This window comes from Diceros bicornis, chromosome 11 (genome assembly GCF_020826845.1).
Source record: "Diceros bicornis minor isolate mBicDic1 chromosome 11, mDicBic1.mat.cur, whole genome shotgun sequence".
Classification (NCBI taxonomy): domain Eukaryota; kingdom Metazoa; phylum Chordata; class Mammalia; order Perissodactyla; family Rhinocerotidae; genus Diceros; species Diceros bicornis.
In genome coordinates this window covers 15,228,788-15,251,061 of record NC_080750.1, presented here as the reverse complement: position 1 = coordinate 15,251,061, position 22,274 = coordinate 15,228,788, and the positions used below count along the sequence as shown (strand labels likewise).

General features: G+C 40.7%; 1 protein-coding gene across 2 annotated transcripts in view; it reads left to right on the top strand.

Moving 5' to 3' along the window:
* Positions 1–22,274, top strand: part of TRPC3 (transient receptor potential cation channel subfamily C member 3) — a 65,776-nt gene that overhangs the window by 4,727 nt on the left and 38,775 nt on the right. For both annotated transcript variants that reach the window (XM_058549991.1, XM_058549990.1), the window contains exons 2-3: positions 14,255–15,026; positions 20,863–21,051. In XM_058549991.1, the coding sequence (XP_058405974.1) occupies positions 14,255–15,026; positions 20,863–21,051 (961 nt within the window). The remainder of the gene's footprint in view (positions 1–14,254; positions 15,027–20,862; positions 21,052–22,274) is intronic.

Genomic DNA, 22,274 nt, shown 5'->3' with positions numbered 1-22,274 from the left:
TCTTCCAGTCTAGGCTTCGTCTGGCTGTGGAGTTGAGAACCGTGTTGTGCGTGGCTTGGGCATCAAATTGGAAGTAGCATCTTCCTCCCACCCCGGGGTTGGAAATCAGAGATTCTCCAAATGACTGTTGAGTCTCCAGGGACAGGAGTTTGGACTTTATGGACTAAAGTCAGACTTTATTAGTCAGTGTTATTAAGAAAGAGGCAGGTTTCTCCACAGTTATAGTTTAATTTTCAAGAACAGCACAACATGGCATTAGGCTTGAGAGCTTTAATAATCTGAAACTTTTAATTATATTATTAGTTTATCCCCTAGAGTAGTAATTTCACTATTTACAATACAGACTTGTCATCTTTGTTGGTTGTTTTAAATTATTTTTATATGCTATCAAAGTAATTCATGAATATAGTTTTAAAAGTTAGTGCTAAAAAGGCTTATAGGAACAACAGCAAGTCCCCGGTAGTACTTTTTCTTTCTCTCCACTCCATTTCACTCCATGTTTAACTCTTTTAACTCCTGCTGTCTTATTATTCTTATATTTTAGATGTTATTGGTTGTCTTAGGTGAGAATTTTCACTTACTTAAACCTCTTAATCTCCCCCCATCCTCCACCACATGGTTTATCACAATTTCTGGTTAATATCTTAAAGTCTTCGTTATATAACCATGTAATATTGTTCACTGCTGAGTCCAGTAGTATAGTATGATTACATTTCTTTTCTTTGATAGTTACTTGTTCTTCTTGGAGTAAATATTTGTCCCATCTTGTCCTTGCTTCTTTAGCTAAATCTTCTGCAGTCTCTGGCTGTGTGTGTTTTCCTGAAGACATCCCTTCTAAAACCCCTCTGACTTCCTTTGTATGTGGTTTTACTTTTTTTTTTTTTCTTTAGGAAGGCTTTAGAATCGTCTTTTCAGCGGCCGGCCCGGTGGTGTAGCGGTTAAGTGCGTGCGCTCCGCTGCTGGCGGCCCATGTTCGGATCCTGGCGCGCACCGATGCACCGCTTGTCAGGCCATGCTGTGGCGGCGTCCCATATAAAGTGGAGGAAGATCGGCACGGATGTTAGCCCAGGGCCAGTCTTCCTCAGCAAAAAGAGGAGGATTGGCATGGATGTTAGCTCAGGGCTGATCTTCCTCACAAAAAAATGCAAAAATAAAAAAAAAGAATCGTCTCTTCGTCAGTACTCTTCTGAAATTTCGAGATGATATGCCTTGGTATGGGTCCAGTTTTCATCATGTGAGCTGGACACTTGGTGAGCCCTTTCAATATCTGAAGATTATGCCCTTCGGTTCTGGGAAGTTTTCATGTATTATTTTTTTATTATTTCCTACCCACCATTTTCATTCTTCTCTCTTTCTGGACTTCCTATTATTTGGATGTTGGGCCTCCTGGCTGATCCCCTAGTGTTTGTATCTCTTCTCTCCTGTTTTCCAATGCTTGTCTTCTCTGTTCTTCTTTCTAAGATATTTCCTTGACTCTAGCTCCCAAATCTTTCACTGAATTTTTTCCATTTTAGCTATTATATTTTTAATCTCTAAGAGCTCTTTCTTGTCTTATGAGTATTCCTTTGTCATAGCATTCTTTCTCATTTCAGAGATGCAGTATTTTTTTAAATATTTCTCAGGAGAGGAGGGATTGGCAGATAATAAACCTGGCTGCTGGTATTCTGGAACTGGGCAGGGACCCCGTGTTCTTAGTCTCTGCTCTCCTCTGGGCCTCGTGGCTTATCTAGAGCATCTCTGCTTCTATTTCTCCAGAGATTTCATACCCTATCTTTCTTATAGGGGTGAGGCTTGTCACTTGATCATATCAGTTATGGGTTAGAGATCTGGGGGAAGGATTTCTACCTGCTCCTTATACAGACTGTCAGCCAGTTCCCCCATTTTTGGCTCCTGCCTCATCTCTACTTTCTGGGATTTCTTTTGCCTTCAATTTCTAGGCCTTTTCTGGTATTAAGCAGGGTGGATCAGCTTGCTTCTTCTTCTAGGCAGTCTGGTTAGACCTTCCTTCTCTCTGCTAAGTCATTTACCATTCTCCCAACTCATCTCCTTTTCATCTTCATGTATTATTGACTGGGGTTATGAATATCTTCTGATTTCATGGAAGATGAAATTTGTGTTGCTGTTGTAAGTTCTCCTTGTTGTTAAGGGAGGTAATTTTTTTTGGAGAGAAGGGGTAAGAAAGGCCTCTATTCCATCATCTTGAAACCAAACATCCTATGATGATGTTTTAGGTGTTCATTTAAGCCCTAATGAAGACGGTATGATTAACAGAACCAAGACTGCAGAAGGAAGAATATTCTTAATCATGACTGATCTTATTAGGCAAATGGAGTAGACAGTAACATGTACAGTGTGATGCGAGGGTCATCTGAAGTCCCCCACCTAAAATTGTCTTCGTACCACGCTTCCTAAATTTAACTAATATAGAATATTTTGAAGAAAAATAGATTGTTTACGTTGGAAAGGATTTCATCTCGTCCAGTCTCTTCTTTTACCAATTGAGAAACTGAAGCTGAAGGTTGACGTCTAATCACAGCAGCCCCGACCCCTCTGAAATCTCCAGGGGCCTGGGGCTGTGCCCTTCACACTGTGGCCTGCTTGGGGTTAAGCTTTTCTCTCTTCCTCAAAGAAGTTTAAAAAATGCATTTACTCCTGGGAGGAGCAACACAGGAAACTACTATTAATTCATTTATGAGACCCAATTAATTCATCATTTCAATTTGCCTGCTGATGGCAGATCAACTTGAGAAAGTTTCTAAGCTAAGGAGGAGGACTAAGAATGGGGGAAAGAGGAGAAAAAGATATCTCAAGGCACAGTTGACTCCCCGCCAAATATCACTTATGGTTTTCTCTTCTCTTAACATCAAAGAGGTGAAAGGGTCCTGGACCAGGACTCAACCATCATCTGACAATTGGGTTAGAATTGTAGGAATTTTTCATTACTGTGCTAGGATAGCAAATGTCTGTCTGTTTCCTCCCTCTCTCTCTGAATTATTCATAACTATTGAGCTGTTCATTTGCCTGCAATATCCCATAAACCCTTACCACCAGCTGACAGTAGGCAATAAAACACCGCAGGAAATGGAATGGGAGGAAGAAAACTGTTTTTACTGAGCTCCTGGGCCCTTGGTAGGAAGGAATACTTTGAACTTCCTAGCTGGGGATTGAGATCGCCCCCTTCAGGGGACATGCTCGAGTAATGGCAGCAGAGCTGTCTTCTGAGGAGAGAGGCTCTTTTCTTGACCAGCAGTCTTCCTTCTCAACACTGCCCTCCGTACTGCCCAGTATCAGTCTGGCAGGGGAGCCAGATTAGTGGCCTGTGCAGGGTGGACACAGGGGAGTCTGGCCCCACATAGAAGGTCTGAAGTTGTGAACTGTGAGGTGGCCAACTTCACACTTGTGCATAAGGGGCTCAGCAGTGACTTGATGAGAATAATTAGAATTGTTATAGTGTTTTGTCTTTAATTTAGCATCTAGGTCAAGGATATGTGCCTACAGTTATCTAGTAAAAAAAAAATTCCCTATTAAAAAAAAAACTCCCCTCTTTTCTTTGCACTATTCAAATAATAGATGACAATATGGATTTGGTCCCAGACCTTTTTAAAAAATGAGATTTAAATGTCCACAAGTGTGTGACCTGTTAAGGAAAGAGCATGACAATGCTAATATTCTATACAAGTTTTGCAATTCTGAATACATTTTGTCAAATAGGACTGATGCATATAGATTCTCTGTTGAAAAGTAGGTCGAAGGGTGATGTGATGGGAGCAAGCATCTAAAAACCTCAGACTTTTGACTTCCGATTTGGATGATAATGATGGAAAACCAGATCCCTTTGCTTCTAATAATGTTAGAGGTTAATATATATATAAAATTGATAGTGACTAGTGTATTTAAATAGCCAAATATGAACTTCTCTTGGGTCAATAGAAGTTTTTTATTTTATTACTGAGTTCACTTTGTCTCAATTCTTGTTCAATTATAGACTGAATTTGTATTTGACTTCTAATTTCATTGTCACTAATCTTCCTGAAATAATAAATATTAGTTTTAGAAAGCATTGTGCAAATGAATTTATTTTTGAAAATGAACTTAACTATTAATTATTAGAGCTTATTAATTCTAAGATTTATCCTCTGTTTGCCCCCTAGATTATCCTGACAAAATATAACTTTATGCAAGATCAAAATCAAGAGATGTAGATTTCACCAGTTACTTTTCATGGTGTAACTAAGAATTGAATGTGATTAAACATAAATCTCCTTTGAAAGAAGAATGATTGTTTACATTACTTTAACTTTGTGTTAAAGTGTTCATGACATTCTTTTTTATAGAAGAATTATTCCAATTCCCCTCCACCACTACTTCCACACATTGTCATATGTGACCAATTGTGTTCTTGAATCTAAAGGGAGAAATTATCTGCTTCTTAGGTCTTCAGTCTTTCACTTTAAGCACCCATGCATCTGTACATCCGTCTCTCCAGCAGATAGATATTCATCAGCCGTGTACTAAAAGCCCGGCACGTAGAGATAAAGAAGGCCGTCTCTCCTCTTAAGGATGTTACAGTATCGTTGAGGAGACAGGCATGAAAGCAGACAATTATAACGCATATGATAGTCAACTTAATGGAGTCTACACAAACAGAAACATCTAAGTTCTAGAAGACGTTTGCTTGAATACTTTCTTGGGCACCCACGTTTAAGAAGCATTATCAAGAAGTCACGCAGGCAATGGTTAGGGGTCCTCCTTTTAGAGGGAGCAACACGCTGTCAAATGGCTCTTTTGCTTTTCTGGTTTTAGCTGCTGAGGGGTCTGGCAGAGCTCTCAGGAGAGAGGTGACAGGGAAAGTGATGCAGAGAGGAGCCCAGAGCTTCCCTCCTTAGATATACAGCAGCTTCTTGTCTCTGACTGAGTCATTAGGGCATATACCCAAATTAGCATATGTCTAATAGATTTATTAAAATGATTCATGGAGAATTCTGAATATAACACAGCCCAACAGACACTCTCAGGGAATTAGTTACTGTGGAGACCCAGATATCTCTCTAGACCTGTGAGTGCCGGAATCTCTACATTTTAATTTTTTTGTGGGATGAGAATTTTTAGAAATGAAAGCTGTGCTTTCCTCTTTCTTAAATGGAGCACCTTTTCTTGCTGGTTGTTGCTACTGTGACAGTGTGTTATTTAGCTTTTCATGGTGTGGGTAGAGGCAGGCTCAGTGTAGGTGGTGTGGGACAGGGGACCCCTACCCCTGCACCCTCTACACCGGACGGTCGAACTGATTGGGCTGCCTGGCACACTGGTGCACTTAGATGCTACTGAAGGTCAGTGTCTCCCACTCCACAAATACGTACACTAAGAGATGTTCAAAACGTGTGTTTTTGACAACATTATCAAGCCTGTTTGTCAGATGCCCTTTCCTCCTTCCAAGCACGCTCACACCATGTAGATGTCAGATGTCCCCAGAGGCAGCCACATTGACTGACAGGTGCCTGCTTGCCAGGGGGACTATGGGGTTTGTCTATTTTTTGACTTTTCGTCTCTGACTGTCTTGTCTTTTGTCAGTGTCTGCTGCTTCCCACCTTCATTACCACTTCGAGTTATCACCATCCCTGATACTGTAACGTGGTGGTTGCTCTCTCGCACTTTTTCCCCCTCCTCTGTGCTTTTCTCACTATGTATCTTCTGTGGCTCCTTATGCTTTTCTTGCCCTTCACAGAATGACAGACTGGATCCCAGCCGGTTGGCACATTCACTTTCTTCAGAGTGGTGAACTGACTGGTCAAAACAGTTTGAGTGTTATTCTCATTGCTTTGGCTGACATTGATGGTGTTATTACTTTGTTGGCTGCTTGCTGGGTGGATTGAGTAGATGGTTATTTCTTTACTCATTTCAATAAAGGATTTGAGGTGACTTGTTTAATAATGTTCATTTGTTGCTGAGTGCTAAAGAGCTTGCGATTCAATCCAAAGAGCCATTTTAGAATCTGTTCTTTATAGAACCAAAATGTTCCAACACATAAGCTAAGCATATATTTTAATACAGTGATGTTACTTTGATTTGCAACCTGTTATTCATTTTCTTATTCTCCAGAGACAGCATGGGAAAGTAGAGAGAGCCTGGGAGAGGACCTCTGAGCTCTCTCTCATCTTCTAGTTCTCTATTTTTCAGTGATTTTGAGGAAGTTAATTACCATTCTGCCTGAGTCTCTTTATCTGTAGAATTAGTATCAATTGACAAGTATTTTTGAACATATACTGCACTGTATTAGGCACTATAGAGGTGACATAAGAAGTATAAAACATAAGATAAGGAAGCATTAAACATTTATCCTCAGTTGAACTTAGGGAACATGAATTTCACAGGAGACAATAATCAAGGAGACAAAAATCAAGGAGATGAAATAAAATTAAGCACATAGATTTAGGAGCAGAATAGCAATATTACAAAAGCTCAGGCCAATGAAGTGGTCAGGAATGGTTTCAGAAAGAATTGAAAGACAACATTTCAGAATGGACAGAATCTGGCAAGTCTTCTAGTCATTATCCTGTGAAACATTACCCTCTGTTTACAGAGGTGTAATGTAAGCTGGACCACGGAAGGTAGGAAGGATTTGCACTGGTGAACAGCAGAAATAAGAGTATGCCCAGGATGGAAACAAAAGGAACATCCAGAGGTAGGTGTAGCTGTCAAGAAACCACAACAGCTTGGCTGAGCAGCCACATGTAGCTCCTGTAACCTGCCTGTAACAGGTCTTTCTGCTGAGCCTCCCACCTGCTGACTAGGAGAGAAACAAATGAACCAAATGTCCATCCAACCTGTGGCTTGAATTAGTTTTTTTAATTCTGTTTTTGTTTTTAGCTTGCTAAACAGACACTTACTCTCATTCAACAAATGAATTAAGCAATCAATAAATTAAGCAATTAAGTTAATTAAGCAATTAAGCAGTTATGTGAATTAACAAGGAGGGAAGTCTTGCCCTACATCAGCGCAGGGATTTGCTCAATAGGATAGTGTCTCCCTGTGCCTTGAGCCAGTGTCTAAGGGACCTTTGCTTGCTGATTCTTCCCTCCAGAATCTCCACAAGGGGTTGGAATCTCTATGGTCTTCGTGTCCCCCCTAGTTTAGCACACTCTAAAGAGATGCTATGAGGCTGATTTCATTGAGCTTAGTTTGATACTATAAAGTAAATTTTCTTTTTAAGAAAAATTGCTCAGGCTCCCAGAAAGCCACCCCTTTCCCTGCTCTTCTCTGTAGCATCTGGGCATTGGGGGAGGGGAGCTTGTGTGACCTCTGGAGTGGGGAAAGAGTTGATGTACTCTGACTCTTGTCTCTAGGCGATGTTCATTGTCTACTTGGGTGCTGCTTGTCAGCAGCAGGAACTTGATCTTGGCTGACTTGCCTTTGTTATAACCCAGATGTGCTCCCTGGCGTACAGTGGTTTCAGCTCAGCTCCCATGGGCTACAGAGCTCTATCCAGCTCACAGAACCAGCCGTCATCCCTAGTCTTGCTGCAGGCTCCCTGCTCTCAGTGCAGGGTCCACACTGCATGGGAGCTGAGGGTAGCTTGAGAAAGCCCCCATCATTCCAGACAAGCGGTGTGGGCCGGACAGCCCACTTAACTAGGCTGGGCTGAGGCAAGAATATGTGCCCTTGGTGCTTCCTCACGCTATTGGATCCACATCTGGAGTTTTACTTCCCTTCTGTTACGTTTTTCTTCTCCCAGGACAATAAGCATCATGATTTTGCTGTCAAAAGTGGGAGGGCTATCTTGTCTGCATGATGAGAGCACTCTATGATCAGGTTCCTTCCGAATTAGAGAAATAAAGGAATTGATCAAATCCTTCCTCAAGACAATTTCCTTTTCCTAAATTCTGCTTGCAAAACCTCATTTTTCTTGCAAAAAGCTGAAAATTACCTTGATCTTTCTCTTTGCATTCCTCTTCTAAAATTTATCTTCTCCACTTCCCCCTAAACGTGCCCACCCAACTCTATACTGCACTGCTCACCCCCTCAGGCAGCAAGATGGCCTGAGTCAACCAGGGCAAAGATCTTGTATTTGGAAAGGCAAAGGAGAGAACCATCTTACTAATTTTTCAAAAAGTACCCTTGATATAATAGGAATACCCTTGGTAGCACAGAAATAAGTAGAATAATATGTTTTGAGGACAGTGAGGAATGAATCAGGGGAGCAAGGAAAAGAAGGTTGGCCAGGGAGGGTGCGGGGGGGCTGTCAACATCCCTGAAAGCCAGCCGGAGGATTCTAGTTTTGTTTGGCTTGGTTTGGTCTGGTTTTAAGATAAATGTGGTCGTAAAAGCAGAGTTTAAGAAGAGCAAGGTGCTGGAGATGGCTGTGGGGTACAAAGTGGAAAATCAGGAGCAGCATGAAGCACTGGAAAGAATAGGAGTCAGAGAGACTCCAGCTTGAATCCCAGTCTGCATTTTACTATGTGTGTTACTTGGGGCAATTTCCTTTGAGCTCAGTTTTCTTATTTGTGAAACAGAAAATAATACCTGCTTCATAGCATTGTCATGAGAATTAAATATAGTGCATGAAAAACATACGTATAGACCAGGTACTCAGTACAGTTTAATAGCCTTCCCTGGTGCCATCTCTGCTGGAAAGCTGTTGTAATAATCCAGCTATGATTTATTAAAGATCTGGAAGGTGTTGCTGGCAATGAGAATTGGAAGGAAGGGTCCAGTACAAGAACATTCCAAAGGAGAAGCTTGTGACTGACAGGATCGAGACAGTGAGTCATAGATGACCTTGAAATTGCTAAACCTGAATAACGCCTCAAATGCAAATGTTAGGAGGGGGAACAGATTTAAGGAAGAAGGTGATTTGGGGCATTTTAGAGTGATCGGGGAACAGATAGTTGTACATTGGGACCTGAGGTCGAGAGGACAGGGCCTGGAAAGAGAGTCAGCAACTCAACTCCCTGTGGTGCCCTCTGGGACACCTTACTATCCAGGAGTGTGTGCCGTGGTAGCACACATGAGGGAGTATTTATTAATACTCTGTTTTTTAAAAAAAGATTTAGATAACCATAAAATGGTTTAAAACACTTGGAGTATAGGATAATTGATTTAAAATCTATGTGATAAATCATTCAGGAGGAGGAGAAAAAGACTGCCAGAAATCTGGGATAGGATAGTGATGGTAATTGAGCACTTTTAGATTCAAGCTAAATCCCTGGATACCTTGGGCTGGGGAAAAAAAAAAAGAAAAGGCCAGGGTTACGTAGTTTATACTGTTAAAGGAAGCAAACTCATCTGGAGAGAGAAGCTTCTTGATACACAATTCTAGGATGACTTGAGTGCTTGAATCCTCATAAAAGGTGCAATGGATACTATAATGGACAACCTGTTTAACCCCTTACATGCATTTTCCAAGAAGACATATTAAAATTGATATTTTAAAAATATCAATCCTTGATAAAAACAAGGGCATGACATTAAATAGTCATTGGTGAAGACAGGTCTGCAGGCTGCTTATTTACTGTCGTTCAGGTAAGTACTTTCTGGAGATCAAATTTTAAATGGTAATAAAGCATAGAAAACCTGAATGACTATAAGGCTGCTTGTCCCTTAGCCTACACTGCTCAAACATGTTATTTTGACACTACTTTGGGCAGGGCCAGTGTGACAGGTGTTTAAAGGCCTCACACTCTGGGATCATTGATCCAGGATAGCTCCATTGTTTTTACACTGGAGGTTCCCAACCTTGCTGCGCATAGGAATTGCAAAGGATGCTCATTTAAAATACACATTCCAGGGCACCACCCCTGAGAGATTCTAATTTAGTTCCTCTAGAATGGGGCCCAGGAATCTGCATTTTAACAGGCACTCCAAGTGATCTTGAGGCAGGTGGTCCTCAAGTCACACTTAGAGAAACACTGTTAGAGGTCAGATGAGTTGATGGTAAAGTTATGAAAACCGAGGAATGTTACTCGTATTTTTGCCTCTGAATAGAATGGAGAAAAGTTTGTCTTTGGGTGGACCAAAATATTTCTCAGAAAGAACTTTTTATCTGCCTAAGTGTTTGACAAGCACTAAGAATCCAAAGTTTATTTCGTGAGGTATGAAAATGTTTTTTTTGCCTTAAGGTGTATGGTCAGTGTCTTACTCAGCTTGGGCTGCCATAACAAAATACCATAGACTGGGCGGCTTAAACAACAGAAATGTATTTTCTCACAGTTCTGGAGACTGGCAGTCCGAGATCATTTATGCCAGTATGGTTGGGTTCTGGTGAGAGCTCTCTTCTGGCTGGCAGGTGGTTTCTGTCTTGCTGTGTCTTCACGTGACAGAGAGATAGAGAGAGCAAGCTCTCTGGTGTCTCTTCTTTTAAGGGCATTAATACCATCATGAGGGATCTACCCTCACGACCTCATCTAACCCTAGCTACCTCCCAAGGGTCTCATCTCCAAATACCATCACATCTGTATGTTGGTTAGGGCTCCCACATACAGATTTGGGGGGGACACAGTTCAGGTCATAGCAGTCAGATATCAACAGCATCCATATCAGCCATGAAGGAGCTTGCATGTAGAGCATCTGATTTCAGTTGGTGGCACTCCAATGCAAAGAATGCCCTACACGATGTACCCTTGCAGTGCTGAATGAGTCAACCCGTTGGATGGGGATCTGAGGGTGAGAAAATGTCTGGCAAAATGGTTTTAGTCTTAGCATTACTAAAGTTAAGCATCCTCTCCCATTCACCCTCATTCTTTCCTTATTTCTCATACTAGAGGAGATGCATTGTCAAGACCAGCTGAGATTGGGGCCATGTTTCTGCATTGTAGATGAACTGAATGTGACTCATTCCGATCTTTCAATCCAGATTAAATTTATCTTAATACTGTAAGGAATGTTAGGGGAAAAAAAGACACTTCCTATGTGGATTCACCTTGAAGATAAGTAGCATTAAGTCAGCTCTTTTATTTTGACATAGCTGTATAATTTGTTCTAATTGAGAAATCTGACTTCACACTTAACTCAGTGTTAGAATCTTTTAAAGACAAAATCAAAATGACTCATGTAGTCAGTGTTGTAGAGTACTAAAATCCCACATTTCGCCTCAAATACACAATATGGAGGTGTAGATTCTGAAAGAAGATATACTGAGAAAAAACCTTAACGTACTAAGAAATACAAAGAAAAAATTCATGAAATATCATTTTCTGGTATTTTCAAATCACTCTCTTTTGGGAGAAAAGATGGGGTGTTTTTGTGGAGTGGGGTTTGGCGAGGAAGATTGGCTCTGAGCTAACATCCATGCCAATCTTCCTCAGTTTTGTATGTGGGACACCGCCATAGCATGGCTTGATGAGCAGTGCGTAGGCCCTCACCTGGGATCCGAACCAGTGAACCCCGGCCCACGGAAGCGGAGTGTGTGAACTTAACCACTACGCCACCAGGCTGGCCCCATAGGTGGGATTTTTATAAGTGATTTTCTTTGTAGGTAGCAGTCATTAGATAAAAAGCCCTTTCTATTAATATGTGATACTTTAATAATGAGTTTATTTTTCCAAAGATAACCCATCTGAGTAAAGATTGGAATTCTTTAGGCATATATACTCTGCATATATATTCTGTGGTCATAGATAATGTCAATATATTATCAATGGTAAGCACAAAATTCATCTTTCTTACAATATGGAAATTCAAGCCATTTGAAGAGTACCAGTTTGTAGCTTAATAGTAAAACTATTAGCCCAATGAAGTCAGTACCATTAATAGTAATAAAACATACTCACTTATTACAATGATAATATTTACAAGATTTGTTTAAAACCCTTGTTATAGGTTTTGGTCTTGAAACTAAATTCTCCTCTGTGCAGTTCAGAGAATGCTATTTCCAAGTTCTTGACCACCTAAAAATCATCATCATACCAACACACACACATAACACACACACACCCAATCTTGCACCTCCTTGTCTCCCACACACACCACACACATCACACACCTCACTCTACACACTACCCTACACACCACCCGTCCATACCCTACTAACAATAGTAAAACATACGGCATTTATTTCGCTTCAGAAAGATTATAATGTAATGGTTCCCAATAAGTAGCTATATTTAACAAATTTTGTCAACTAAGGGAATAAAATAAATAAAATTTTAAAACATGAATTTTATTTTATTTTATTCTTGCTGAGGAAGATTAGCCCTGAGCTAACATCTGTTGCCAATCTTCCTCTTTTTTTGCTTGACGAAGATTAGCCCCGAGCTAACATCTGTGCCAGTCTTCCTCCATTTTATATTTGGGTTGCTGCCACAGCATGGCTGTCAAGTGATGTAGGTCCACGCGTGGGATCCGAACCCGTGAACCTGGGCCGTTGAAGCGGAGTACGCCGAACTTAACCACTACGCCATGGGGCCGGCCCCATGAATTTTATTTTTTAATAAAAATATTCAAACTGTGGTTAAAACTATTCAAAATGTGCAAAAGGATACAAGTGGAAAGTAAAAATCTCCCTTCCCCTATGGCTTCTCATTTCCTCTCCCCAGAGCCCCACATGCAACTACAACTAAAAGCTTCTAGTATTGTGTATGTATATATATAAATACTACATTTATTTGATTTTTAAAAGTTGATCACCTGACACTAGTTGAGCAGTCAGAATGGGGTGCCAGTCACAACACTCTGCCCTTGGACAAGTTAACAAGCCTCTCTGCGGACCTCTTTGGTATCCTCACCTCTGTAGGTCTGCCTGGCCACGTTTCCTGGCTGTCTATCTGGGAAATTTCTGCCAGTGGCCTCTGTGCTACTCTCTTGGTTTGGGGCCCACAGAGCTGAGAACTGAGTGGGGGCTGGTAAATGCCTCTGAGTTCACCTGCTGGAGATGCTCCCTAATGTCCACCTCTAGACCCCTGACTGGTTTTCAACCCCTGACTCTAGGAAGGCTATTTTGTCAATGGTAGAAGGTATTTCTGGAATATATATGATAGAAGGAAAGCCCTTTTCCCCCCAGTCATTCACTTTTAACTTATCACTCTTATTTGCTTCAAAAGTCAGTAATGTGAAAAGAGCTTTATCTGGTACCTTTCGGTACGACTCATACCAAAAAAAAAGTCACAGATTTTTAAAAGGGAGGTATCGAGCATTTCAATCAGCAAGAATGTTAGAACTGGGTAAAGATACAAATTTGTACTTATAATGCCATTGAAATATTAAAAATAATCACAATGTTAAAAATTATATTGTTTATTTAGCATTGTTTTTCAGAGACTTGGAACTTCTAAAAAAGCTTTTTATTCATGAGCCCATGAGGAAAATCAGCAGAGCTATATAAATTTCCATTTTACACCTGCGGTAAGGAGGCCCAAGGAAATGAAATTATTTACCCAGCATCACAGAAATTAAAATGTGAACTCAAATCACTGCACATGTCAACTAATGACATGACTTTTATAATGCAGCTGAATCTCAACTCACGTGGTTGGTGTTGGGATTCCAGTGCACATTGTTCTGGAGACACAATTAGCACCCCGTTGCTTTATTCACAAAGTAATACTTTATTTAAGCCATAAATCATACCTATCCTTTTAGTTCAAAGAGAGAACTATATAATATTGGTAATTAATTCTTATTGCACAGGCAAAGTTATTGTCAATGAATTAAATCTAGATTGATACCTTAATTTTATAATTGCTAAATCTTGTCTGTGTCATTGAAAAAATGAATCATAAGTTTTTTTTTTAGGGGGGGACAGGATACCCTTAAGAGAAAAAGATAAAACTAAGATCGTGCAAGATGATACTTTTTTTTGGTCAATTAATTTTGGTTAAAAATATGCAATGGCTGGAGAGGATTCTTCTGGCTAATTCTTGAAAACTTTATTTTCTTTAGCCTTCAAGCCTAGAGCTTTGGTGCCAAGTATCTGCTAGCCTCTATTTTCTAGACTTTTAAGAACAGTAGTAAGGTCATTCCACAAGGTACAATGAGTTCCATCTTTGCCAGAGTCACAAGGGAGGCTCAGGTGTCTGGAAATTGTTCATATTATTATTCCTTCAGAATGCTACTTTCTCTTGAACAGGAACTCTTGTTCTGAAAGGCTACTGGCTCCTTTCTGGGTTCAAGCAGCCCATGTTAGGTACAGCTGTAAATTTCAGGCTGGCTGCCCCGCGGGCCACAGGTCTGCAGCGGGTGCCGTCTACTGCAGAAATGGCCCGCTTTGTGGGAGGAAGCAATGTGCCCTAATGTTCTACAGTTTTTTTTCGTTGCTGCTGATTAGGTCCATGGAGGCAAGCCCATCCCTGAGGCGCAAGACGGTGATGCGGGAGAAGGGCCGGCGCCAGGCCGTCCGGGGCCCGGCCTTCATGTTCAACGACCGGGGCACGAGCCTGACGGCGGAGGAGGAGCGCTTCCTCGACGCCGCCGAGTACGGCAACATCCCTGTGGTGCGCAAAATGCTGGAAGAGTCCAAGACGCTGAACGTCAACTGCGTGGACTACATGGGCCAGAACGCGCTGCAGCTGGCCGTGGGCAACGAGCACCTGGAAGTGACCGAGCTGCTGCTCAAGAAGGAGAACCTGGCGCGCATCGGCGACGCCCTGCTGCTCGCCATCAGCAAGGGCTACGTGCGCATCGTGGAGGCCATCCTCAACCACCCCGGCTTCGCGGCCAGCAGGCGCCTGACCCTGAGCCCCTGCGAGCAGGAGCTGCAGGACGACGACTTCTACGCCTACGACGAGGACGGCACACGCTTCTCGCCCGACATCACCCCCATCATCCTGGCGGCGCACTGCCAGAAGTACGAGGTGGTGCACATGCTGCTGACGAAGGGCGCCAGGATCGAGCGGCCGCACGACTATTTCTGCAAGTGCGGGGACTGCATGGAGAAGCAGAGGCACGACTCCTTCAGCCACTCGCGCTCGAGGATCAACGCCTACAAGGGGCTGGCCAGCCCGGCGTACCTGTCCTTGTCCAGCGAGGACCCCGTGCTGACCGCCCTGGAGCTCAGCAACGAGCTGGCCAAGCTGGCCAACATAGAGAAGGAATTCAAGGTAGGTCTGCGCTCCACCCCGGCTGCCCGGTGCGCCCCTGCGCTAGTCCGCTTCCCCGCTGCTGCCTGGCGCCTTCCCTAGTTGGCTTCACAATCAGTTTTGCCCATTGGATTTAAAATGACGAGGGATTGGGAGCAGCGTTAAGAACTGATCTGATGATGTTCCCCTCAGCATGGTGCTGTGATCAATTCGCTTATGGGATGGGTATGTACTGGATCGGAGAGCTATAATTACGGCGCTGCTCTGTGTTCTGGATAAGCGTTAAGTAGACCACGAGACTTCTCCCCGTTTGTTAAAAGGAGAGTTTTGGTGTGACTTCCCTTCCAAATTCTTCCTCTTCTTGTAGATAGTTGTATGGTGGCACCCAACACAGAAGTAGCATTAGTTTTGCGTGCACTATTTATTGGCCCAAACATTTGTCTATCCCTTTAGATCTAAAGTCAAAAGATATATAAAATACTAAAGTCATTTCATTAATATGACAAAAATGCCTCTCCCTGAAATCCAAAAATGTATATTCAGAGTGGTGAGACACATAGACATCAGGTCAACCCAGAAATATAAGGACAGCAAAGTGTTTTGCTTTAATGGATTTTTTTTTTTGAGTGAACTTTTTTGTCAACATCATCTGCTGTCAAGGAGTATTGTTTATTTTTATAAAAATTGTACATTAATGATAGAAGATTTTTATTTTTATTCAATTGCTACTTCCTCCTGTACATTTTGGATGGTTCTACCTATTAAATCTGGGGCAAAAGGAGATTTCGTAGTTATGGTGAAAGTCAGTCAGACGGTTTTTCAGCAGGTTCTTGTCTCGTGTTGTCCACCTAAGAAGATGATAGTAGACATCAATTCCTTGAATTATTATCTGAATGCTGAGTTGATCTTCTTTATAGTTTAGTGTTCTAGTGTCAGATCACAGAAAGAGTGATTATTCTGTCTTTCAGATCTTATTGGAGCTTTTCATACTTACGCGAGATTTACACAAATGCAACTAGCAATATAATTCAGGTTAAGGGGCTGCAAGAAAATAGTAGGAAAGTTTTGTGATTTTTTTTTCCCTTCCATACACACCAAATTCCCTAGATATTCATCAACCCTCATCTTGTCCCGGTAGAAATCTGGCCCTAGTATAATTTTATCTGTTATTCCATTAAAACGTTTCTGATATAAAAGCTACACATTTATTGTAAAAAATTCTGGAAAATGTGGAGAAAGACAAAGAAGAAAATAAATATCACCTTGTATCTATTCCTTTTGAAGAAATTCATTATGTGGTATTCAAAAAGATTTATTTCCTTGGACCCGAAATGAATTATTATTATTTTTTAGACAGAACTCAGGTAGAGCAAATTGAAAACTTCAGATTCTGTTTAGAGAGAATAGAAAAGCATTCAAGTAGAATAGTTCTAATGGTCACTTCTTTATTTTGACGTAGTAATAAAAAATATAATTCTAAATTTATTTGTCACTTTAAAATGTCACTCAAACCTTGTTTTTATGCATTTTGCTTGATATATATTGAAAGTCTGCAAAAGAGATTCTACAAAAGGGAATAGTTTCTAAGATTATGTTTTAATAATTTATGAAAGATGGTGATGTTTGCAATTCTGCCCAGACAAGTCATCTCAGTGAAGCAGTGGTAAGAAAATTTGTTATTCATAGTTTTCCCCTGAAGCTGGCTAAATCTGTATTGATAATACTTAGAATCTCCTTTATCCTGACTTAAAGAGTCACCTCTGATAACCTTTCAAAGGTGGGAAAATATTACAAGAGGCAAAAAGTGGAGAAAGCGTAACTGGGTTCGAGAGGGCATCCATAAAGCTGCCAGATATCTAAGGATGTGCACAAACCATCTAAAGCTCACAGCTCCTTTTTCTGAATTATATGGAAAGCACTTATGTAGCATAACCCCCTCTGAGCCAAAATACAGACTGTTCTTCAGAAATAGTCTCTAAGGACTACAAGTCTCTCCTCTGACTTAATATTCATTTTCTTTCCCATTCTTTCCTGTCCTTGTTATTTTTTTCCTATCTCCCTTCCTTTCACCTCTTTGCGCTTTCATCCTCTGCTCTTGTCCATCTGTCAGGGCTTTAGACAGACAGAGAAAATAGTGCTTTCCCAGCGTTGACCCAGAGACTCTGAGCTCTGAAAGGGCAGTGGCAGTGAAGCTCGTTTCTGAGGCAAGCAGATGACCTAATTTGCCCTATTCCACGGTGTTTGCTCTGTTCTTTCCATAGAGACTTTGAGTTCAAAGTACTAGCCTTGAATAAAAAAATAGATAATGTGTCCTTAGTGAAAAAGAGGTGATTTTTTTTCCTTTTCAGATACCTATACCTATTTTATCTTATCAATGGCCTTTGAGATCTAGCATCTCACTCCTCCAATTGCCATCACTTAAGTGCTTCAGAGAAGGTTCTCAGCCACCATGCAGTTTTCAAAGTTCCTTGAAGAATACAGGCGGCATGGTGCCGAAAACATATGAAAGTCATTACCCCAAGAGGTTGAACATTCTAGGATACAGATTGAGATAAATTAATGGGGGACAGCTTGGTCACAGGTATTAAAGAAATGTTTTGGATGCGCAAATGTTGTCTGAAGCTATTCTGAGAAACAGAATATCAGAGAGGATGGACTCTGGGTCTAATCCTCCCAATGTCAGTGGCGGGAAAGCTGGTCGTTTATTTAGCTGTGAGAACGCAAAGTGAGATTTCCTAATTCTGAGTCAGTGATGCACATTTTTGCCAAAAAAAAAAAAGAAGAAGAAGCCATTTGCCTTCCCTGTGCCTCAGTTTTCCTCTCTTTAAAGTAGAAAAACAGTTTCAACTTATATCACAGTAGAGTTGTAAGGAAGAGGAAAATGAATATAATGCAAAAGCAAGATAGCATTTATAGCAGGAGGATACTCTAGGAATCATCTGGCTATACAGACCTCTCATTTTACCGATGAGAAAACAAAGGCTATAGCCAAGGTCCCATCTGCTAAGCCTAGATTTGGTGTCTTGGCTCCCAGTCCTAGATATTGTATCTAACATGCTGTATCTGGGAACACTGAAGCACTTCTACAGGATTTGATGTGTACTGAGCGTGCTGCAAGCATCTAATCCTCACTAGGTAGCAATATTAGGTAGGCTTAGTCTCATCAGAGAGGTTAAGTAACTTCCCCCAGATCACACAGCAAGTAAGTGGTAGAAGCAGTATTTGAGGCCAGGAAGTCTGGCTTCAGATTTATGCTTTTAGCTACTACGCTATCCTGCTTCTTTTGTTATGAGGAAAAGGATCTGACAGAACCAAGTCTGCTTAGAGTTGAATTTCAATTTTCCTCTTAAGGATAAAAAGGAACTAGAATGATGATTAAACCACACACGTTAAAATAAGTATGCTGAAACCTGTAGACAGGTTTGATGAGCGCCGAGCTTCGTTGTTCTTCCTCTGGCTTGAACAGGTCTTCAGGGTTTTGAGTTCCTGCTCTGTAAAGTGGGCAGCAGGTCCATCTGGAAACTTTGTGGAGGGCCATGGTAATGGAAAAGTGACACGATGAAAACAATTAAGCCAAATGAAGGGAAAATTATTAGAAAATGCAGATCAGACAAATGGTCTGAGTTGTGATGTAACATGAGACTGGACCTCATGCTAGAACTAGCAGAGCCGCCTCGTGCAATGCAGACTTTAGACAGTTCCTTCTGCAGCTGAGGAAAGGCTGTCTTTAGCTGGAGCTCTCCATTTTTCCTTGGGAGCTCTGCGTATGTTGACAAAATGGTATCCCATGACCGCAATAAAAGAAATCGCAATTATCTCCAGCTCTGATTATTTTCTGCACTTGGGCAACAGACTTCTTCTAGCAGGCAATGTTTAAATTGTTATGAAAACAAAGTGTTCTTGCATCTTGTATGATTACCAATTTTTTGTTTGTTGACTGATCTTTCAGTGAATGTTAAAAAACCGCACAGCTTTCTTGAAGACTGGACAATGTACAGATTATAATTTCTAAAGATAACGAGTCATTATTTAGGTATTACTGCAGAAGTGGTTCCTAAGTTTTCTTCAAGCATAGAAAATAGCCTCTTTTCTTTGTGATCAGTGGAGAAATGGCCATCCTGTGTTGCACCAAATCTTGTAGAACAGTGTGAACTAAAGAGTAACATGAGGAAATTTCATCTAAAAAAAAATGCATTAAAAGGGGAGCTTTATATGGAAACAGGCATGGATTTAATACTTCTCCTGGATGCTATAATAAAATATTTCATTAGTCTTTCAGGAATGGAAGGCAGATGGATATTTAACTGACATTCTGCATAGAAACCAGAAACTGAACATTTTATTAATTTTATCAGTTGCATGGTACCACTTGAATGGAAACCAAAGATTGAAGTTTTTATTCATTTTATCTGTTCTCTTACGAGGAGAAAAGGATTAACTGTAACTGTTCTTTATCTGAATTTCTGATATCTGAAATGGAAACTATTCTAGTCTGTGTAGCCTTTAAACAGTCTCTCCTCTTGTTTATTATAGTTGGTGACGTGATTTTTGCCCATAAAATTAAATTAATTAATTATTTAAGGGAAAAAGTTGAAATCGTCATGTCTTTTGAAGTATGATTTTTGGAAGCCCAGAAATTCTGCTGTGCTAAGTATTACTTAGCTGTTAGACACATACAGTGTCTCAGGACGTGTTGAAATGAGGAGTTCTATTTTCCTCAAGTGTACCGAATTAGATTATTATCTGGTTAACTTTCTTAATGGGCTAGAATGTTGGTGAAAATCATAGAAGTGGAACTGGGGTTTCCGAAAGTGAGACACTTTCCCAAGAAGTGGTCATTGACACCTTGACTGGAACCAATGGTCTAGAAATTGAGCTCCAATTGGAATGTAATAGGGAATCCTGCCAGCTAACTTCCTGATACTAGTCCATGGCGCTATATAAATATGCTAATGAAATTAAAGACTCACAGATTATTTTTAGCAAGGTGTTAGTTCCAGTGGCCTGGAAATTTTTCTCGAAGGTATTGATATTCTGCAACCCTTGAGAATTCAATTACATATAATCAGACATTTCTCTCCTTGCAGTCCTGCAGGACATGATCATATGCCCTTCAGAGAAACAAGGAGAAATACCCCGTCTTTATGCTGATACCTACCCGACATCTCTTTACATTCACCATAAACCAGTCATTCTCAAACATATATGTGTGTCAGAAACACCTGGAGAGCATGTTAACATGGATTGCTGGGCTCCATGCTCAGTTTCTAAACCAAGACATCTAGGATGGGGGTCTGAGAATTTGCGTTTCTAACACATGTCCAGGTGCTATTGATGCTGCTGGTCTGAGGACTACACTTCGAGAAGCAGTGTCTCCAAGAAGGCAAGGGATAGTAAACTGGACAAGTTATTTTTATATATAGTCAATCCTCTATGTCAAATTGCCACGTTAGATAAAAGGCCATTTAAAAAATTTTTCATTATAGAAATGGTCTTGTTTGGGTTTTAAGAAAACTGTGGTTTATCTGTACAAGAGAAATACAACTCTTTTTGATTCTTTGGTCTTTCAGCATCAGCATTTAGCCGGCATCTCATAATACAAGCCAGTGATGTATATACATACCATTTTCAGAGCTGTCTCATATGGTTGGGCGGGTCGTAGGCAGGTCCTGGCTAAAGGGGGTGGGTGAGGGCAAGTGCAGCCTGTATCTAACTCCACAAGCCTTGCATCCAGATAAGGGCTGCAGGTTCCTCCCCAGAGGAAGGGACACCTTTTTCTAATTTACACAAACCTTCAACACTTTCCACTGAAGTAAAGCAAATTCTTTGCATTAAACTCTAAACCTCTTGTTCTTAGAATGACTATCGGAAGCTCTCCATGCAATGCAAAGACTTTGTGGTGGGTGTGCTGGATCTTTGCCGAGACTCGGAAGAGGTAGAAGCTATTCTGAATGGAGATCTGGAATCGGCAGAGCCCCTGGACGTGCACAGGCATAAAGCTTCATTGAGTCGTGTCAAACTTGCCATTAAGTATGAAGTCAAAAAGGTGAGTGGCCCACTCACCCAGCTCCCTGTTGGAGTAAATATGTAATATCAACTATGCCATAATCCCAGAAAATTGTTTTTAAATAATAAGAATAAATGCTGTTGGTAAAAGATTTTTTTTCTTTCACGAGAGAGATTAAGTGAAGTAGCATGGTAAAAGTGTGAGTCAAGCTAGACTCAAGTGTGAGTCTAGCTTCTGATCCTTTCTCCTTTTTATCCATTGCGGGTCCTTGGATAAGTCATAAAACTTCTTTAAATTTCAGTTTCCTCATATAAAAGGAGGATAATATCTCTTATCTGTCTTAGGGTTTTAGTGAGATTTCAATGGATTAAGATATGCAAAAGAACTTTGTAAATTGTTAATTACAATGCAATTAATAATAATAAAATCTGTTACTTGTATATATTTTTGTAAGGCACAGTTACATACGTTCTCATGTTAATCCTGTGACAAGCCTATGTTATCATCCATTTAACCTATAAAATAGGTGAGATAGATGATGAGATTTCTATTCTACAAGGAATTGGAGGTTTGCCAAGTGTAAATGACATGTCTAAGGGCACACAGCTATGGAGTTGGCCATGCAGTTGCCAGAAATAAAAGTTATGATTACTTTTTTACTCTGGTTATTGCAGATAAACTGTTATGTGTATGTATTTGCTACTTGAATAGGGCTTTTAAATTACATAACTACATGAAAATTGTAGTTATGATGTTTCACTATAATAAAAATCTCAATTATCTAGACTCTAACAGCTTATATATGTTATATAACTGAAATTTCTTTGTATTTCAAGAGAAACCGATAAGTCCCAAAGTAGTAAGCTGTTATCAGGAATAGATCTGGTGTCATGAACTGGGCAATCTGTAGATAGCTGAGTCTTCTCTCCTCCCTGCAATGTGGCATGATGCTTAAGAGTGCAGGCCCTGGAGCCAACCTGGCAAGGGTTCAAGTCTTAACTTAACCACATGTTCCCTGAGTGACCACAGGCAAGTCCCTAACCAGTCTAAGCCTCGGTCTGCTCCTTAGTAATAGTGAGAACAGCAATAATAACTACATTTTCAGTTGTTTTGAGGATTGCATGCGCTAATGCATGTAAGGTAATCAGCACAGGTATAGTACATGGTGATTATTCAATAAGAATTAGCTAATAACATTTCGATATTATGAAAATTTATTCTCGGAATGATGCCTCTTAAGCAAGTTCAGTTCTTAGTTGTCA